General features: G+C 41.2%; 1 protein-coding gene across 1 annotated transcript in view; it reads right to left on the bottom strand.

Annotated features, from left to right (window-relative positions):
* The window catches only part of gfra4b (GDNF family receptor alpha 4b), a 48,349-nt gene extending 35,503 nt beyond the window's left edge, over positions 1 to 12,846 (bottom strand). The window contains exon 1 of the mRNA XM_083980097.1: positions 12,612 to 12,846. Within this exon, the coding sequence (XP_083836223.1) occupies positions 12,612 to 12,654 (43 nt within the window). The 5' untranslated portion in view covers positions 12,655 to 12,846. The remainder of the gene's footprint in view (positions 1 to 12,611) is intronic.
* Between the last annotated feature and the right edge of the window lie 3,873 nt (positions 12,847 to 16,719).

The following is a 16,719-nucleotide window of genomic DNA, read 5'->3' as shown; positions in this document are numbered from 1 at the left end:
CGCATCTTATCACAGCAGCAGCGTTGAGTCCCCCAGGAAATTTGTGGCATAGAGTCAATGGACCTAATATGGAGTGATTCTTCTCCTGGGGCATATCCATGGGAATGTGGCTCTGGTTTCACAGTTATCACTCACAGAGAGCTGTCAAACGCTTAGTGGCGTTCTCTTGATCCAATTAATTAGGGCCTAACAAGGCATGGAGAGGGAAGGGATTTGGATCTACAGGGTGGTGACAGAGTCAAAGGGCTCCACAAACGAGGCCAATATCTCATTACACACTGGCCATTAATGAGGCATGTGAAGTACTACTGTGTCAAAGAAAAGTTGTGAATACATATAACACTCTCGCCGTGGTTTCCAACCTGCATGTGAACGTGTAGCGTCGCCTGACTGCCTTAAGAAACTCCATCCTCCTGCAGTACCAGTAAGTATCATTGACCTCAAAGTCAGATGAGGATCTTCCAGGCACACCATTTGCAATTTGTTGGCTGCGTCATTGTCTGTGTCTGAAATAATTAATCAAATAGTGGTGAGCGGAGGTGGCATCCTCTTCCTGCATCGAGCACATGTTGTAAATCCACTGCAGCTCACACAGACAGGTGCCCTCCAGCCGGTTCCCGTCTGCTGCTTTGGTAATGGTGTGTTTCCTTTCCTGGAACACTGGAGGAATCGAGCAGGACTCAGTCCAGCCTCTATAATCTCCACATTACAAGGTTATACAGCAGAACATAAAATGACTAATCATCACAGCAGGGTGTTTGTTTGCTTGGCGTGAAATGTACAGAATCTGTACAGCTTCTGAGTATCCAGACCGAGGCTCACAAAGCGCTTTGTAAAATCCTTCACATTGATCACACGAATAAGCTGCTGCCAGTAACAGGCTTTTTTTTTTCTCTTTTGTTTTCATTGTTGACTAATTTTCAGATTTTTAGTCAGATGTTGTCGATAACCACTCAGCTACCGTCCAAAGACGTTCACATGTTTTATCATGCGGTACAAAGAAAAGCAACAAATCCTGTGCGCCTGTCGACATGTTTCATGTTTCATAACTGACTTTCTGATGTTAGACGAACCAGTTAATTGACTAATCAGCCTCTGTTTTGTGGAAAGAGGAGAAGAATAGAGAGCAAAGACAGCTTTTGCAGAGCTAATATTTCTACTGTGTAAAAACCAGTAGAGCCACATGTGCAACACCACATATGCTTTACATGGATAGGCATGTTCTGTTCAGACATGGGCTGGCAGAAACATGTAATATTTCTGGTTGACTTGGTTAGTGAGGAAGAAGAAGACGGCTACAGGAGGTCTTCATGTACCTCACTGTAGGCTGAGTCATAGAGAAGTGGAGCATCTTTCAGCATGCACTCACAGGACCGATACATACAAAACAGGCATTATCCATTTCACTTATCTTTATGTTTCCAGATAGTGTGAGGGAACAAAAGAGGTAAAAGAAGAATATACAAACTCAGGAACAGGCCTCAAACCCAAGACCTTCTCAATTTGAGCCAATGGGGTCTCTGCATCACAATAATAGAATCTATGAAAAAATCGAGAGACGCTTTGAGTACGTCATGTAGGTTACTGCAATGCTCAGGTGTTGGAGGTTGTACTGTAACTACACACGTAACCTTATTGAGACACACATGTTGATGTTTCTCCTTCTATACAGATGTTACAACATGTAGTCCAGGGATTGCTGTTTGGTTACGATCTTATTGCCTCTACTCTGCCATTTCCAGTATTTCATATTTCCTCGGTCCAGAACAATAATTCACTTTATATTGTGCAAAGAAGCATTTCCAGTCATTCCTTTTTTATTGTTGCTACGATGAGGCCACAAACTAATTTCACTGATTTGATTAACTGAAGAGCACCTCCTAGGCATAAAAGATGCCAAATTAATTTTAGTGAAAAACTGTTTGGTGCCATAGGTCGGCTGGTATATGGTCTAGTCTGGGAAGGCTGATAAGAAACTATTCCATTTGCAGGCTGAGCTGCAATGTAATTCACTGGCGTTCACTCAGTGCATGTAAACAAATAGCGAAACAGTAATTAAATACTAAAAAGTTTGAGGCTGCACCTATTTTAATTAAATAACAGCAATAATACAGCATATTGTCCGTATGCACAGCTTCAGATATCAAAAAATTCAGTTAGTGAGCTCATTCATCCTGCTTGTCATAAGACCTGTGTGGGGAATACAATGATACAAGGCAGTTGCATCCATCATTTGGAAGTAATGTTGTCTAAGCTCCCTTGACTTCGGTTCATAAACTTTGCTTTTTTTCAATGTTTGCCTCTCGTCTTTAAGACATGATACATAATGCAGAAAACGTATGAGGCCAATGTTCATGGATTCTATTTGCTAGGTTTAAGAAATTATACAAAGCCATAATATGCAACTATCTTCATGGGCTTTTAATTCTTTTATTTTAGCAGTAATTAGTGGCATATACTCTTACACAAAGCTGTTCGAGCAGCTGACCACTCTATGATACATTGGCTCTTTTACCTCAGGAAACTTGGAGAGGGGAAAAGGAATTAATATCAGCAGCTGCCATTTCTATTTGGAGCCACACACACAGAAAAAAAAAACACAGGACAGATGACTGGTTCATCAAAAAATCACTTCACTGTCTGCATTCAGTGGTCATTAATGCCAAGTTCAACATTGACAGAGGGTTATTTCACTGGTTCGAGAAAGGATAACTGTTATTCAGACACACAAAGTTCACATCTGCCAATCTTATCATCTTCGAGTCGATTACTTCCGTAGTCTTGTACGTTTTTGCTGATATAAACACTGTTAAATAAATTGAATCAGATGGAAAATACTGAGCCTTTCTGTCTGGATAACCTCTGAGAGACAGAGACTCGGTTAATGAGCCTCTGTTTGGCCCTTAGAGGCCTCTGCATGTCTGTAACCTCAGAGCCACTTCGTGAATTTCATAACAGGCCTAATGGAGAGGGAGATTAAGTTTTAAGTGTGATCAGGAGCCCTACTTACGCAAGTACTGTATCATATCATTTTCACCATCTAGCGGTGATCAGTTTTCAATAAATATGATAAGCAGATTAAAGGAATCTAATTCTGTGAGTCACTGAGCGAGGGTTATACAGTCGGTACCTCTCTGTCTTTTGAGCCATAACCAACAACTGCAGTAGAGGGCATCTTCTTACATGCAGCAGATAATCAAAGCTAAGATCTCTGACCCTGACCTGAAACATTATAATTGAGGTTAATGTTCAGCCAGAGGAAAAAGCAGGATTCGGTGAAAGTGGATATTGAGCATAAATACTCTATAGCATGTCCCGCTAACGTTTCATTGAGCTAATTCTAAAGCTCCTGCGATGAATAGAGCAGCTTCATCTTTCTTTGTTGGTATGCAGTGTGCTGTCTTTCACTAAACCCACAACTTTTCATCCGATAATGCAGCAAGCAGACTGAAGCCTGAAGAGCTGAGCAGCTCTGGACTGTTGGGAAGATTGAATTACAACCACCAAGCGTCATTTAAACGTGGGATATAGCCTGTTTCTCCAATTCTAACCACGGTGGCTTTTTCTCGCCAAAACCTTTGTCAGTGGTTACCGATACATGGCCAGAATTTAAATGTTTACTGACGTTTAAACCAAATAGAAAAAGCAAACGAAAGGAAACTGTTAATCTGGAACCACGGACCACTGAAGAGTGCTGTTTGTTCATAACATTTATATTCCATTAAACTGTGAACACATTGAAAAGACCGTTTTTGCACAACCTTGTGCTGTTTAATATATCCCCTGTGGTTTATAACATTATGTTCATATTATTTCCACTGGTTACGATTCCAATAATTGCATTGAAACATTTTTCACGCTGAGGTTTGTTCCCAGGTGTTATAAAGTACTGTTACATGTGTGACAGAAGTTGTTTGAAGGGTTGTTTGTGGCTCCAGAGGGAAATGTGTGAGGTCTCATACGCTGTGGCTGAAAACTACCCCAGAAATATCTGGTGGGTGTGGAATCAGACAGAACTGAGACCAGACTTCATCATCCTCATCCTCTCTTTGAGGCTATAGCCACCACACTCCTGAAGCTCCAACTGAACTTCAGTCAGGTTGCTTTATCGGGTACCAAAGTTTGAGACCACTTTACAACATACTTTCGTCATGGTTTGAATGTGTGGGATTAAACTAAATAACAACTCTTGTTCTGCAGCATCAACTCTTTTTCAGTCTGTAAATAACAATCCATCCTTTCTACCACAAATGGTATCTGCAGTGATATTTCAACAGAAAATGATCTGCTCTACTTCACCAATTTGAGAGCTTTAGGACAGTTGAAGTTATTATGAAGAGGTGAAGGGAAAGTTCAAGACATACTCAACATGTAGTTAAAGAGACCCTGAGTACCGGTAGTTTTCTTTTGGTTATAAAAGAGTCTCATATTAGCGTGGATACATCTTTGTTACCCACACTTGTTAATGGGTCAATTTTCGATAAATATATCGTTTTGTCTTTATAGTTATTTTGTTATTATTATTTAGTGGTCGACTCGCCCAGCATTTCCTTGTTTCGGTTTATATTTTTTATTTCAACATTTAAACTGTTTGAATTTTATGGCTGATATACAGTAGGCTATACAGCTCTATCTCTGAGTTTGTTCTCAACCTCACCTGTTGCCTTTGCCCTTGCCACCTCTCCCACATCAGTATGTTTGCTGCCGTCCTCCTCCTCCTCTCCTACAGTGTTCCCTTCATTAGCTATAGCCATCCCTCCCTGACCTTCTCTCACTGCTTCAGCTGCCACAGCAGCACCGGTTGAGTCTGAGGAAATATACGAAACAAGCTAATTGGATAGCAAATCACAGTAGCTGCACTGTTACTCTTTCCAAAATGAATTTTTCTTTGAAATTTCTAAGTTGGTACTCTGTTTCAGTACTTCTGGTTCAGAAGGTCTCGGCACATTCTCCATCACCTTGTAGCCTTTCAAAAGATAATCAGAGTTAAATAATTAACATTAATGTTATCCACGTGGACTAGCGGTCAAGTTTGAATAGTGGTTATATGCTGGCCGTCTCCTCTGCAGGAAATAGCCGGCAACAATACCTCCCCCCTGTGTGCAATCATGTTTGATTCAGAGTGTACATGGAGAGGAGGGGCTGTTCACAGATGGTCTTATGTCAAGAGAGAACGCAGGGCAAGGAGGGGCTGAGCAGGTTAATGCACAGCACAAAGCTCTTCAACGAAATAATATTTTACTCATGTGAAATCATAAATAGTAGAAAATCAATATGTGCCAGTCAATGCTGATATTATGGCGGGCAGCTAAAAGGAAGTCATTGTCTGGGAAACGATGCTTTAGCTCAGTTTTGGTCGTTCCCAAAATAGTCGGCTATTTAGCTGCTAATATACGTCACTATATGTTCAATTTCCAGCTGCTGCCTGTGTTAATATCAAACTAATGATTGTTTTGGCTTTATGTGCCTAATACAATTGCAAAAAACAAATCAGAAACAATTCATACATGGCTGGTTTCAGATTTTGTTACGTTCTGCAAACATACTGTTATCTACTCTACTTTCCAATTAGGGTCTACCCTGGTTTTATTTTCATGCTATGCCTCCTGTGACATGGCACATGGTACTGTGTTTCTCATTACTCATTGTCGGTCACTTTCCCCTACAGAAGACCTTCAATCACATAATTCTCAAATTGTAAACACACTCAGTAATGAGCTAACAGTGATATAACTGGAGCCACTCGACTACAGTAATGGATGAGGGCTTTAAACTCAGACTCATTTATTTTTCACCCACATACATCATGCCTAATCAATGGTATGTCTTTGGTTTTAACCCTCCCCCCAACTAGGCTCAGACACTCTGCTTGCCTCAGTCTTTCGGACTTTTCAACTGTGAGCAGCACTTTTACTCAAAACTTTATCTACTGCTTGAAAAATATTAGAGTTTAATATTATAGGAAGATTATTTGAGAAATTTAATAATGTCTCCATTAAAGGTTAGAGCTGTCAGAGTGACTGACATCAGATGAATGGCAATGTGCCAGCTCACCAGCCGATTTTTAAAACTTCACTAATTAAATACAAAGGCATTTTTAAGGACTCCGACTGGCTTGAGAACAGAGGAAGCCAACAGGAAAAGTATAACAGCCATCCTGTCTCTAAAGCTTTTAACCCTCAGCTCTGCCAGCAAGTTAATGTTACTCAAATGTATTGATAGGTTTTAGATGGAAAACTGACATCTTTTGTCAAGTTTTATTTCCTGTACACAACGAGGCTAATGAGATGCCACACTAAAGCCTGAAGGTCTAATAATAGGTTCTTTTTGAAGTTACAGTAAGGCAGGGCTGTCAAACTCATTTTAGTTCAGGGGCCACAAATCTGGCCGGACCAGAAAATTAGGGGTCATCCCTATGTTCCCCGGGTCCTATGTTCCCCACTTTGTATGGGGCCGGGAACATAAGCCGTGTTTCCACTGCAGGAGTTCCTGGTAAAGGGAGGGGGTAGGAACTTCTACAGGAACCATCCTCTCACTCGGCCCTCTCAGTGGTCGTGTTTCCACTGCAGAGTCGGACCCCGCGGTGACGTCATGAGTTTTGATTGCCGCTTAATCGCTGTGCGACAGTTTCGACCGTGACGTCACCCAGGCAGGTCACAAGCACATGCACAAAAATCATAACAACAACGAAGAAGGATGGAAGGAGCTGAGGCGGTAGGCGCGTTTCTGGTTTGTGTGTTTGTGCACATGGCGGTTGATTGTAATCCTGCTTGAGTTTTTTTTTTTTTTTTTTTTACTTTTCACGGCATTGTTTTGCGGCGTGATGGATCCCCAGTGTGTCGAGGTGCGCTGATATTTTCATTTCGCCGCGATGACTCAAACCCCCTCTGAATCTCCTCGGTGCCATAGACTGCAATCAATTGTCTGCACCTCATCGTCGGTCCGTTTGACGTACATCTTCCTGCTGTTTTCTTGTTGTTTACAGCGGTGTCTGCTAGGCTAATGCCCCCCTTCTGCTCCCCCTTTTAAAAATGCCGGTTGTTTTGGTGCTTTCTGGTAGCGACGTCAGAGCCTGCTCTAGCTTTAGCCAATCAGCGCTGGGTTAACCTCGAGCCCCACCCAGGAGCTTTTCAGGGCCGAACGGAGTACCTACCCTGGAGTAGGTACTCCGTTGGCCCCCGTAAAAGTTCCTGTAAATGGCCCTGTGGGGGAGGTTCCTGCAGTGGAAACACGCACCAACGGGGCTGGCCCCGTAAAATTACCCCGAAGTTCCTGCAATGGAAACGCGCCTATAGAACCCTTTCTCTAAAAAATGGTCCTATGTTCCCCTCTGTGTCCAGACCGGGGAACATAGAACCTTATTTTAGAAAAAGGGTCCTATGTTCCCCGCTTTTCCCCCATACCTGGAAGTGGAGTTGTGACTTTGAGTGAGAAATGGAATTTTCCCATTGGTTGGGTTTAGGCAATGAAGAAAGGAGTTGGTTAAGTTTAGTAAAAAGACCAGGTAGAGGCTAGACAGACCAGATAGAGAGAGTCCGGATAAGTAGAGAGAGTCCATCGACCAGCAACAGTGGGGAACATAGGACTCTTTTTTTTTTTAAATAGGTCCTATATGTTCCCTACTGTTACTGGGGAGCATAGGACCCTTTTTGGGAAAAACGGGGAACATAGGACCCTTTTTCAAAAAGAGGGACCCGGGGAACATAGGTACGCTCCCGAAAATTATAGCATGATTACCTATAAATTTTTCCCTTTGTTTTAGTACATTATTAAGACGTTTACAGTTAATTAACTATCCTTTTACAAAATATATGAGCAACCTGAAATTTCTTGATAAAAATCCTTGCAATTTCAACAATGTTATGCCTCTTCTGTCATCTATGTAATTTTCACCCTTGTCAAATTCATCCTGAGGCCGGATTGGACCCTCTACTGGGCTGGTTTTGACCCGCGGGCCGCACGTTTGACACTCCTGCAGTAAAAGAACTCACTCCAACAGGTGAAGAGGCTTTTTGCGTTGTGGCTTTGACATTGGTGTTGTGGTTTAAATTAAATGTTGTTGTGGCTGTGACATTTGCGTTATGGTTTGAATAACATTCACATTGTTGCTTTTGTATTTATGTTGTGGCTTTCGCATTGTGTGGACCCATCTTTGCTGCTGTACCAGTACCACAGGACCCATGCATCTGTGCTGTGACATCTATCTCCCTCTGAGATAAAGCTTTGCTCTGCTCGGTTAGAAAAGTACTTTGCACATTTGCAGCTATGGTAAACTCAACGTGGTACACTCAACATGCTAATTAGGTCCACACAATCATATGACTCAGTCATCGTGTGCTGTATAATTAAAGTGAGGACTGTGCAAGTGGTCTCAGACTTTTGAACCCCACCGTCTGGTGCTATGGCATTTATGTGTTTGAACTGAACTGGGACGATTAAGCATTTAACCTCGACTAACGGCAGCATTTGAATGCAAGTATTATTTTGTAAAGAGGTTTCTCTGTTTAAGTGCCTTCAATATGTAGGTTGAACATCCGACACCATCTTATTTTATGATTTTACTGGCAGCAAAGAAGTGACCTGCTTGTGCCTCGTGAAGAAAACGAGAACATGTGATGGGTCGTGTGTTCACCTTGGGCACTACCTGCACTTCAAATGAGATTCATGACAAATCCCCTACAAGAGGCCAGCCAATATGCTAGGTAATAGCATGCTTGGCAGTACTTATCTGTCTCCATTAAAGACACAGGTCATATCCCACAATGTCAAAACCATTAAATCAAAAAATATAGCATGATCACCGGCTGAAGCAGGGCACTGTTGCAGTTAAAAAGCAGACCTGGTGGAGGAAGGAGATTATAAAAATAGTTGATCTTACACAGGTAAAGCAAATCTGAAGACAGACTAAAAAGCTATGACAGGCTGTAATCAGAAAATGTTAAATTATTAGACAGACTATAACCACTTTGCATATCCTTGTCAGGTAGCGAGTGGGTTTTCACGGCAACCATTACCAGTCCAAGTGCCGGTGGAGATCACTCCCTACGCTCACAGCTTGACCTGTTAATATTAAATTCAATCACCTTATCCGACAATGGGGATTTGCACCTTTGTATCAAATGATCGCACTGTGACTGGTGCACATTTTGCCATTTCGTGAGAATACTGCAGAAAAAAACAACAACAAAAAAACGCTTATCTGAAAGACTTACACTGTGCAATTGTGCTTAATTCTATATAATTTCAAGCCTCTGTGTGGATGTGTCAAAATGAGCTCCTCTGCACATTTATCTTACAGATAAGATCAAAGCTTAGACAGTCCACTACTAGCCTTGGATTCATTTTTTTTATTTCTCATAAGAGTAGAAACAACAATGATTCAGTCTGAACTTCACAGCTCCTCTGAATGCAAACTGACCCTCTGCGAGATGAGTGTCTTTTTTTTTAAAGACCTGAGCACCATCGCTGCTCGAGGTTCATGTCTCAGCTCAGACCACCATGTCTGAGAACTACGTAATGAGAGCGCTGTGATAAACACAAGGCTTGGGTGAAAAAAATATCAGCTGAATCACTTTCCACACTCCTTCACTTGTCTCTCTGTCAGACGAACAGTCAAGAATCAAAGGACGTTCAGTTTGCAATTATGTTAAACAAACAAATAGGAAATTGTCACTTTTTTTTGTTACATTTGTCTTTGTAAACAACTATTTCAATAATTTGACTATTCATTTCAGTATTCATCACTAGGATATTTATGGCATTCATGGGGAACCATAAAAGTAAATATTCTAAATGATACACATATTGATACTGTGCTGTGAATGCCCTGATTGTATACTTGCAAAAAATATACTCAAGATTTCCAGGCATGTAGACTGAACATGGTCTGGCTCTATGTTCAAAAAACAGTCAGCACAATAGAGGACACAGAAATCCTCGACTGCTATAACATGATTTAATCCAACAAAGAAAGGCAGCAAATGCCAAGAAATAATCCAGCAATGCCAGACCTCAAATGGTCAGTATTCCCAGCTGAGAAATACTGCTCCTAATGTTTGCTTTGAGAGCCCCCTCTCTCAGCAAAATTGTGTTTATTTGGAGATCCGTCAGTGTGGGCCTTCAGGTATCTGGTGCAGTTAGGAGAGCTGGATAATGTCTGTGTTAATGTGTTAGCTCAGCCCTCTTTCCATAATAGACACAGATGTTACGTAGAGCCGAGTGTTACCACTGATTTTCTGAATCAATTCAAATGTGATTCACAAGGTCCCTGGTTCAGTTTCATTCGATAACGATTCATTCAGAGATATAACTAATGCTCCACCTCCAACATGTACCTCCAGCATGGTGCATTATTAAAACATTAATGCACTTTCTGCTTAACACGACCAACAGCTTAGATATGCATGCCTAGAGTAATAGATGTAATGTGCACTGTTAACTACCTCAGTGTAATGGCTACTCTCTCTACAAGAAGGTACACACAGCTTTTTGTTTTAGCCTAGCTCTTCACAGTCTTTATAGTTTTTAAATCTGAAACAAAACCACACATCTGTCTCCAGATTGTCACCTATGGAGCACAGGCACAGTCATTTCGATTATGTAACAGTGGCAAGTTTACGTACATTTACTTACTTGTTTCAAGCAAGTGAAACCACATCGGAAACAGTTGGAGAAAGCTGAAGTGCCAGCAGAGCTCCAGCGAAGCTAACAGGCTAGCCTATGAAACTGTAGCTAAGCTGGAGTGAATTTATTGTAACAGGCCGATTTTGTCATGTTTCTGTGTACAGGCATCACAGATAAAGAAACTATCAGAAGAGTTAATGATGAGTGAAAGGATTTTTTTTCTCTGTCTTTTCATCTTTAGTTATTAACAGTTTGATTTACTGAGCAGCATCTGGCACTATTAAGGTGAAATGTTTTCTTATGTGTTGTTATTCAATGCAAACTCTTTTATTTCATCATTTATAGATAAAGGTTGTAGATCATCGTTCTGGTGTTAGATATTGTTGTGACAGCACAGGTCCAACCCCAATGTCCGAGTCCAAAAGACACAATGTCCCCCATAAGGCCCCGAAGCCCTGAACCAAGACTTTATTGATGTCAGGTGGACACCCTTAAGCCCTCAGAAACTCACCGGGGACGCAGCTCAAGTTGGAGTTTGTAAGGGTCAACAATGAGATTGGGCCTAAAAGACCAATATAAAAAGAGTATTATCTGGAAGTTAGGAATTGATATTGGGCTAATCAAATGAAGATCAATTTTAGGTGTTCAAACACTGCTAGTTCCTGACTTTTTGCTGTTTGGTCTTGACTAATACATTTGAGCAGATCTCCAGACAGGCTAGAGGCATCTTCTCTACATTGGGGAAAAAAACTATGTTTTTTCAAACAAAATTAATTTGATCTAATTTACCCAGAGTGAAGCAGTACTTTGTTCTACATATGCAGTTTTTTGCAGAAGCTTGAGTTTTTTCCGAAGCATATGGCTGGAGAACATTACTGTCTCCATGTGTAATCATCCATTACAAGCCAAATGGTGCTAAATAAAATGTCCATCAGTGTCAGACAAAGGTCATGACAGAGAGAAAGGCTGATTCAAAAAGCAAACTGTTCTTTTCCATTCAGCATTCCTTACAGGCATCTCCTTTCATTTCACCAAAATGACCTCCGAACAGGCCATTAATAATGAATAAAGAAGTAAGATGTAATAGGCATTCTCGCTTTTGTTAAGCAGGAAAAGGCTGGTTTCAAATGTGAAATGATGACTTGTTGTCATGGTCATCGATGGGTATAATGGTATTAGGCAGCAGTGTGGCGGCAGGACTGAGATTGACACATCTGTGTATTGTGGCGAAGAGACATTGAGAGCCAACAACACGCAGCTCCCCTCTCACAAGACTGTAGATTGTTGCCTCGAAAATCAATACTCCAGCTTCATTCAATTACATGGAGAGCAGGATAGTGACACTCACTGCATTGACAGATGTACTGCTAAGGATGGTTCCAGTCACTTTTACTAGAATAAACAATAAAGCTGCTATAAAAAACTTGTAATTGCTTATGATAGGTGAATGACTGAGATAGTAAAACGCTGTAGAATATTATACAGTGTTATAAATATTGTGCAAGGCAAACAGTTATTATGCAATTAAATGTTGACATTTTACTGCAGTGTCTAGAAATTCATAAATAGGAAGTCAAACATAACCCACACAAATAAAAAGCGTTTTAAATGCAGCTTCTGTGATGTGTATGCAGACACACACGCACGCACGCACGCACGCACGCACACACACACACACACACACACACACACACACACACACAGTAAAAGCATTTAAACTCCCCCTGCACATGCTGGAGCATACGTTATTGCACATCATTGTTTACTGTTTAAAAATGTGATTTTCTTCTTTTTTTTTCACTCGGATATCTGAAACCTGGCACTTGGCAGCCGTCAGCAGTGACCATGCAGTCATATGGCAGAATTTGGTTAATTTGATCTGATTGTTTTAATCACACTATAATGGATCAATCTGGATTAATCCCCCCCCCCCCCCCCCCCCCCCGAGTTAGTGACGGAGCAATAAATAAAGATAAATCCTCACTTACCCAAAGTTATGAGATGAAACAGATAAACTCCCCACAGATCCATCTCTGTGTGAAATGAGAAGTCGGATAACGCGTCGGATCTGCACCTACAGCTGAGCGATTACAGTGCAAGAAGAGGATATCCCGTTACGCATGTGGCGATCATTATTGGCACATAGGGGAATAATCTCTGTGGCTGAAATAAAAATCCTCAAATCGTCTTTTGGGGTTGTTGTTTTTGTTGTTGTAGTTGTTGGCTTTTTATTTTTCTTAGAATCCCAGTAGTTTCGCTGTAACGGTCGCGCTTTCCCCCAAAGCCAGAGCCATGCGTAATGATGCGAGTGAAAGTTGCTCCTGTGCGCTCCTAGTGTGTGTGTGTGTGTGTGTGTGTGTTTTAGTGAGGAAGAGGAGGAGGAGGGGAAGAGGGGGGCGCCTTCTGTTGCGCGTCGATGTGGTCGCTCAAGTCCTGGAGTCTGATGCTGGAGAGATGCTGAGGGCTGCCGGGAAGAACCACTGCCAGCAGGGGAGGAGGGTGAGTGGAAACTGTTTGTGCAGGAAAGAGCATTAAACAGTCGGGGAGTCTGTACCGGTAATAAAGTGTGACACAAGTTTAATTCTGCAGCAGCAGAAACGTTATTATGACATCCCCCCCTCCTCCCTGCAGGGACTCTTAGCCTGTGCATGGGAGTTCATGGTGACCATAACCTGATACAACAGTTACTGATGCTCTCACAACATTTTTCTAATATTCTCTAATTCTCACTTTTATATGTGTAATATCACTCTTTCGTCCCTATATTTCTGGTGTTTTACAAGGCTGCTGCTTTCTGAGATAAATTCTTGCCTTTTCACTATCGATTTACTCCCTTATTCCCTATCATCAGTTCAAGGTCTAACACTGTCCATTCAGCTTCCTTATACAATACATAATGTGAGTTCTTAACTTAACTTAATCTTAACTTTTGCGGTATCATAACATAAAAATGCAGAAAGAGCTTAAAGAGAGAAAAAAAAGTGGGCTGCCAGTTTGAACTGAAGTTGAGGATAGATTTGAAAAATCAGATTTTAGTGAATGTGTGTCTACACTTTAGGACAAGTTCCTCAAACTCTTTTTTTTTTTTTTTTTAAAGCTCTGTTAGGAGATGTCACTTTTTTTTACAAGTCAGTCATGATCAAATGTGTTACAAGTCTTAATCTTGAGGGTTGTATTGTATAGTCATGTTCAACACGCTGCACTTTTCCAGCCTATATCCTCTCTGACAGGGGAGGGGACTCTCTGCTTACATGGGTCTCACCGGGCTCCCAGAGGCAGATTCGGGGCACTCTCCACCAGAGCTCTATGTTGCTCAAAAGTTTGAGCTCTCATAGCTCAAATTCATGTAGACAGCCCGGCTCTAATTGGTTATACAATAAAACACAGACAGACAGGCAGTCCCTTCTAGTAGATTGCCTCTTAAGTCAGATTGCTGTGGGCGGTGAGCTGCTTAAATTGACCATATTTAGACTCAGCAGTTATTAAATGAAGAATCACCCAACTTGCAATGATAACAGCATGGAAGGACTGTTTGTAACAACCAGGATGTCTCCAGGAGCGCCTGTGGGAGGTTACCAAACAAACAGAACGTACATGTTGTATCTATCTGAGACTATGAAAGTTTTCTTTTGTTCAACATAAAATCAAAAACACTTGGACTCCACGGAGAAGCTCCTGGACGCTCCCGACCAGCAGAGCTGCAAAGCTCCATTTTCTGAGCTGTTCACTGTCTTGAAACAGACAGTTATTGATTCTTTAGTGTTAAGAACTCAACTTTCACACCATCTGTTCATTTTATGGTTCAGGGGAGAGCACCCGAGTGCCAGGATGTGCATTTGGAGTTTGTTGACTCACCCCTTTAGTATGTCTCCAAAAACGGCAACAACAAATGGAGTTTCCTGATGATCCTTGCACACAAAGCTGGTCAGGAGCAGATAACAAAGGGTCACCATGTTGGATCATCCAGACTCAGTGTGTGTGCTTTACTGTATATATTTGTGTGTGTGTGTGCATGCATGTCTGTGTCTGAAAAGCAACCCAAGGGTCCAAAAGGATGATCCAGCTGTGTACTGAAGACAGAATGAAGAGCTCTGAGGAGCATTTCAGCCTGCTGCTGTTATCTTTGCTGCCATTCATGGCAGCCTTTCACTGGACTTGCATGCACTTGTAATATTAATTCAAGCATTTTCAGAGCCGTAGTTGTTTTTTAAGTTTTATTTTCTTTCTTTCTTCTTTTTTTTTTTTTTTTGCTGAGGTCTGAGATTGTCAAGGCGAACAGTAAAAATGTCTTTACGCCTCAACGATTGTAATTTTAACTCCCTAACAAGATTGCAATGAGAATATTTGGAACAATACATTACCATCTCTTTTGGGAGTTGAAGTACTTAAACGTGGGGAGATGGGCTCTGAAAATGCTTTATGAATCTTTAAAGAGCGACTCAGTGCCATGGGGGATCTTTCAGTAAAGTACATATTTGCAATGTGCTTCTCCATTTGTAATTCAAATCAACATTAAATTCTGCAAGAATGAAAAAGCCCTGTCGACAGTTTAAGAGAGAATTAGCAGGAGAAAATATTTATTTTCTTGTAAATCATTAAACGACTTCAGCTCCCTCCCGATGGTTTGTGGGTGGGGAGAGGTTTGTCTTTCTTAACCCCCAAATTAATAAATGCTGACCCAGCGTGATCTGAATCACCTCAGCTTTTAGAAACTGTAACATTAAACCAGTACGGTGGCCCCGAGGGCTCAACACATGTAAACACACAAACATGCTGTAATATCAATGTAATATATGACTTTGACAGCACATTAATGTTGACCTATTTGTACAAACATGTTTATATTCAGCCCATTCAACTTCAAAACCTTTCAAAAGGCACTGAACCATAACTCCCAGCCAGAAACATTTCTGTTGTGTTGTGTGGACTTATAGCACATGTGTTTTACACTGATGTGTATTTGCATGTGAGCTCTCCATATAGTGCACTCTCATTAGAAAACACTTTCTTCTGTCTTGGGGAAACTAAATCACTGTCAGTGGGTTCAGTATCTCTTACTTCCGTAACAATCTTTCAATATGGAGAACAGGTGCTGTTTAACCATGGAAGATAGACAGCTCTCATTTCTTGCTTCAGGCAAAGGCACATTGATTTCCCATCTTTGTGAGCCGGAGCAGCGTGGACACAACATTAATGAGGGATTAGTTATTGTACCCCATAATCATTGCTATGTCAAAGCGCCTGAACTGGATGATGAAGAGGGGCTTTGCTGGAGCAGTTTTAACATTTTTACAACCACGCTCCTTGCCAAATGCAGACTTCTAACTTCTGTATGACCTCATTTTGGTGGATTCAAGGTGAAGTGCTTTTTTTTTCTTTTTTTTTGTTATATATGGGATTTTTCTAATTTTAATCTTTTTATTTATTTTCCTTCCTCATCATAGGTGAATTCATAAGTCCAACATCCGAAAGTTGAGCAGGGCCAGGCCGAGATTTATTTAAGGCATTGAATAGCTTTTGCTTAGAGACCTTTTTTAGAGCAGACATGAAGGCTTGATATAATAATAAAAGTGCAGCATATAGCATGTAATGATGGCTCAGTTATATTAAAGTGTGTCAGTATGACCTTTATCCAGCATGTACAATAACAGATCTCTGAACTCACAGAGCCATAATAAAAGAAAAAAGATCTATAAAGGCCTGGTTGCAGCAGCATTTACTGTAAAATGTTCAATTTTTTTTGCGTCAAAATCAATTCATTTCAATGGAATTGCAGCAATCGAGAGATTTGCTCCAGGGGGTAAATATATTTATACTCAAATCTTTTGCATCAAGTTCAACATAGGTGAACTTTGACTCACACGTCACGTCACAAACCGCGTGGCTGATTATGACCTTGGAGGGAACAGAAAGCTGGAGAGAACAGAGAGAGCTGTCAAAACTCATTAGACGTGTTGTTCTTCTGCCCGAGTATGAAGCACAGCAGATACGAAGCAGACTGTGTATGTATCCATGTATGTTGGAGACGAGAGACAGGTTGGGGTCCTTTCTCGCAGCAGCAGATGTTTGGACTCGTCACAGCAGGAAAAGCACAGG

This window comes from Trachurus trachurus (genome assembly GCF_905171665.1).
Source record: "Trachurus trachurus genome assembly, chromosome: 10".
In the NCBI taxonomy this organism is placed as follows: Eukaryota; Metazoa; Chordata; class Actinopteri; order Carangiformes; family Carangidae; genus Trachurus; species Trachurus trachurus.
Note: the sequence above shows the minus strand (reverse complement) of the source record. Positions and strands in the feature narration are given on the sequence as shown.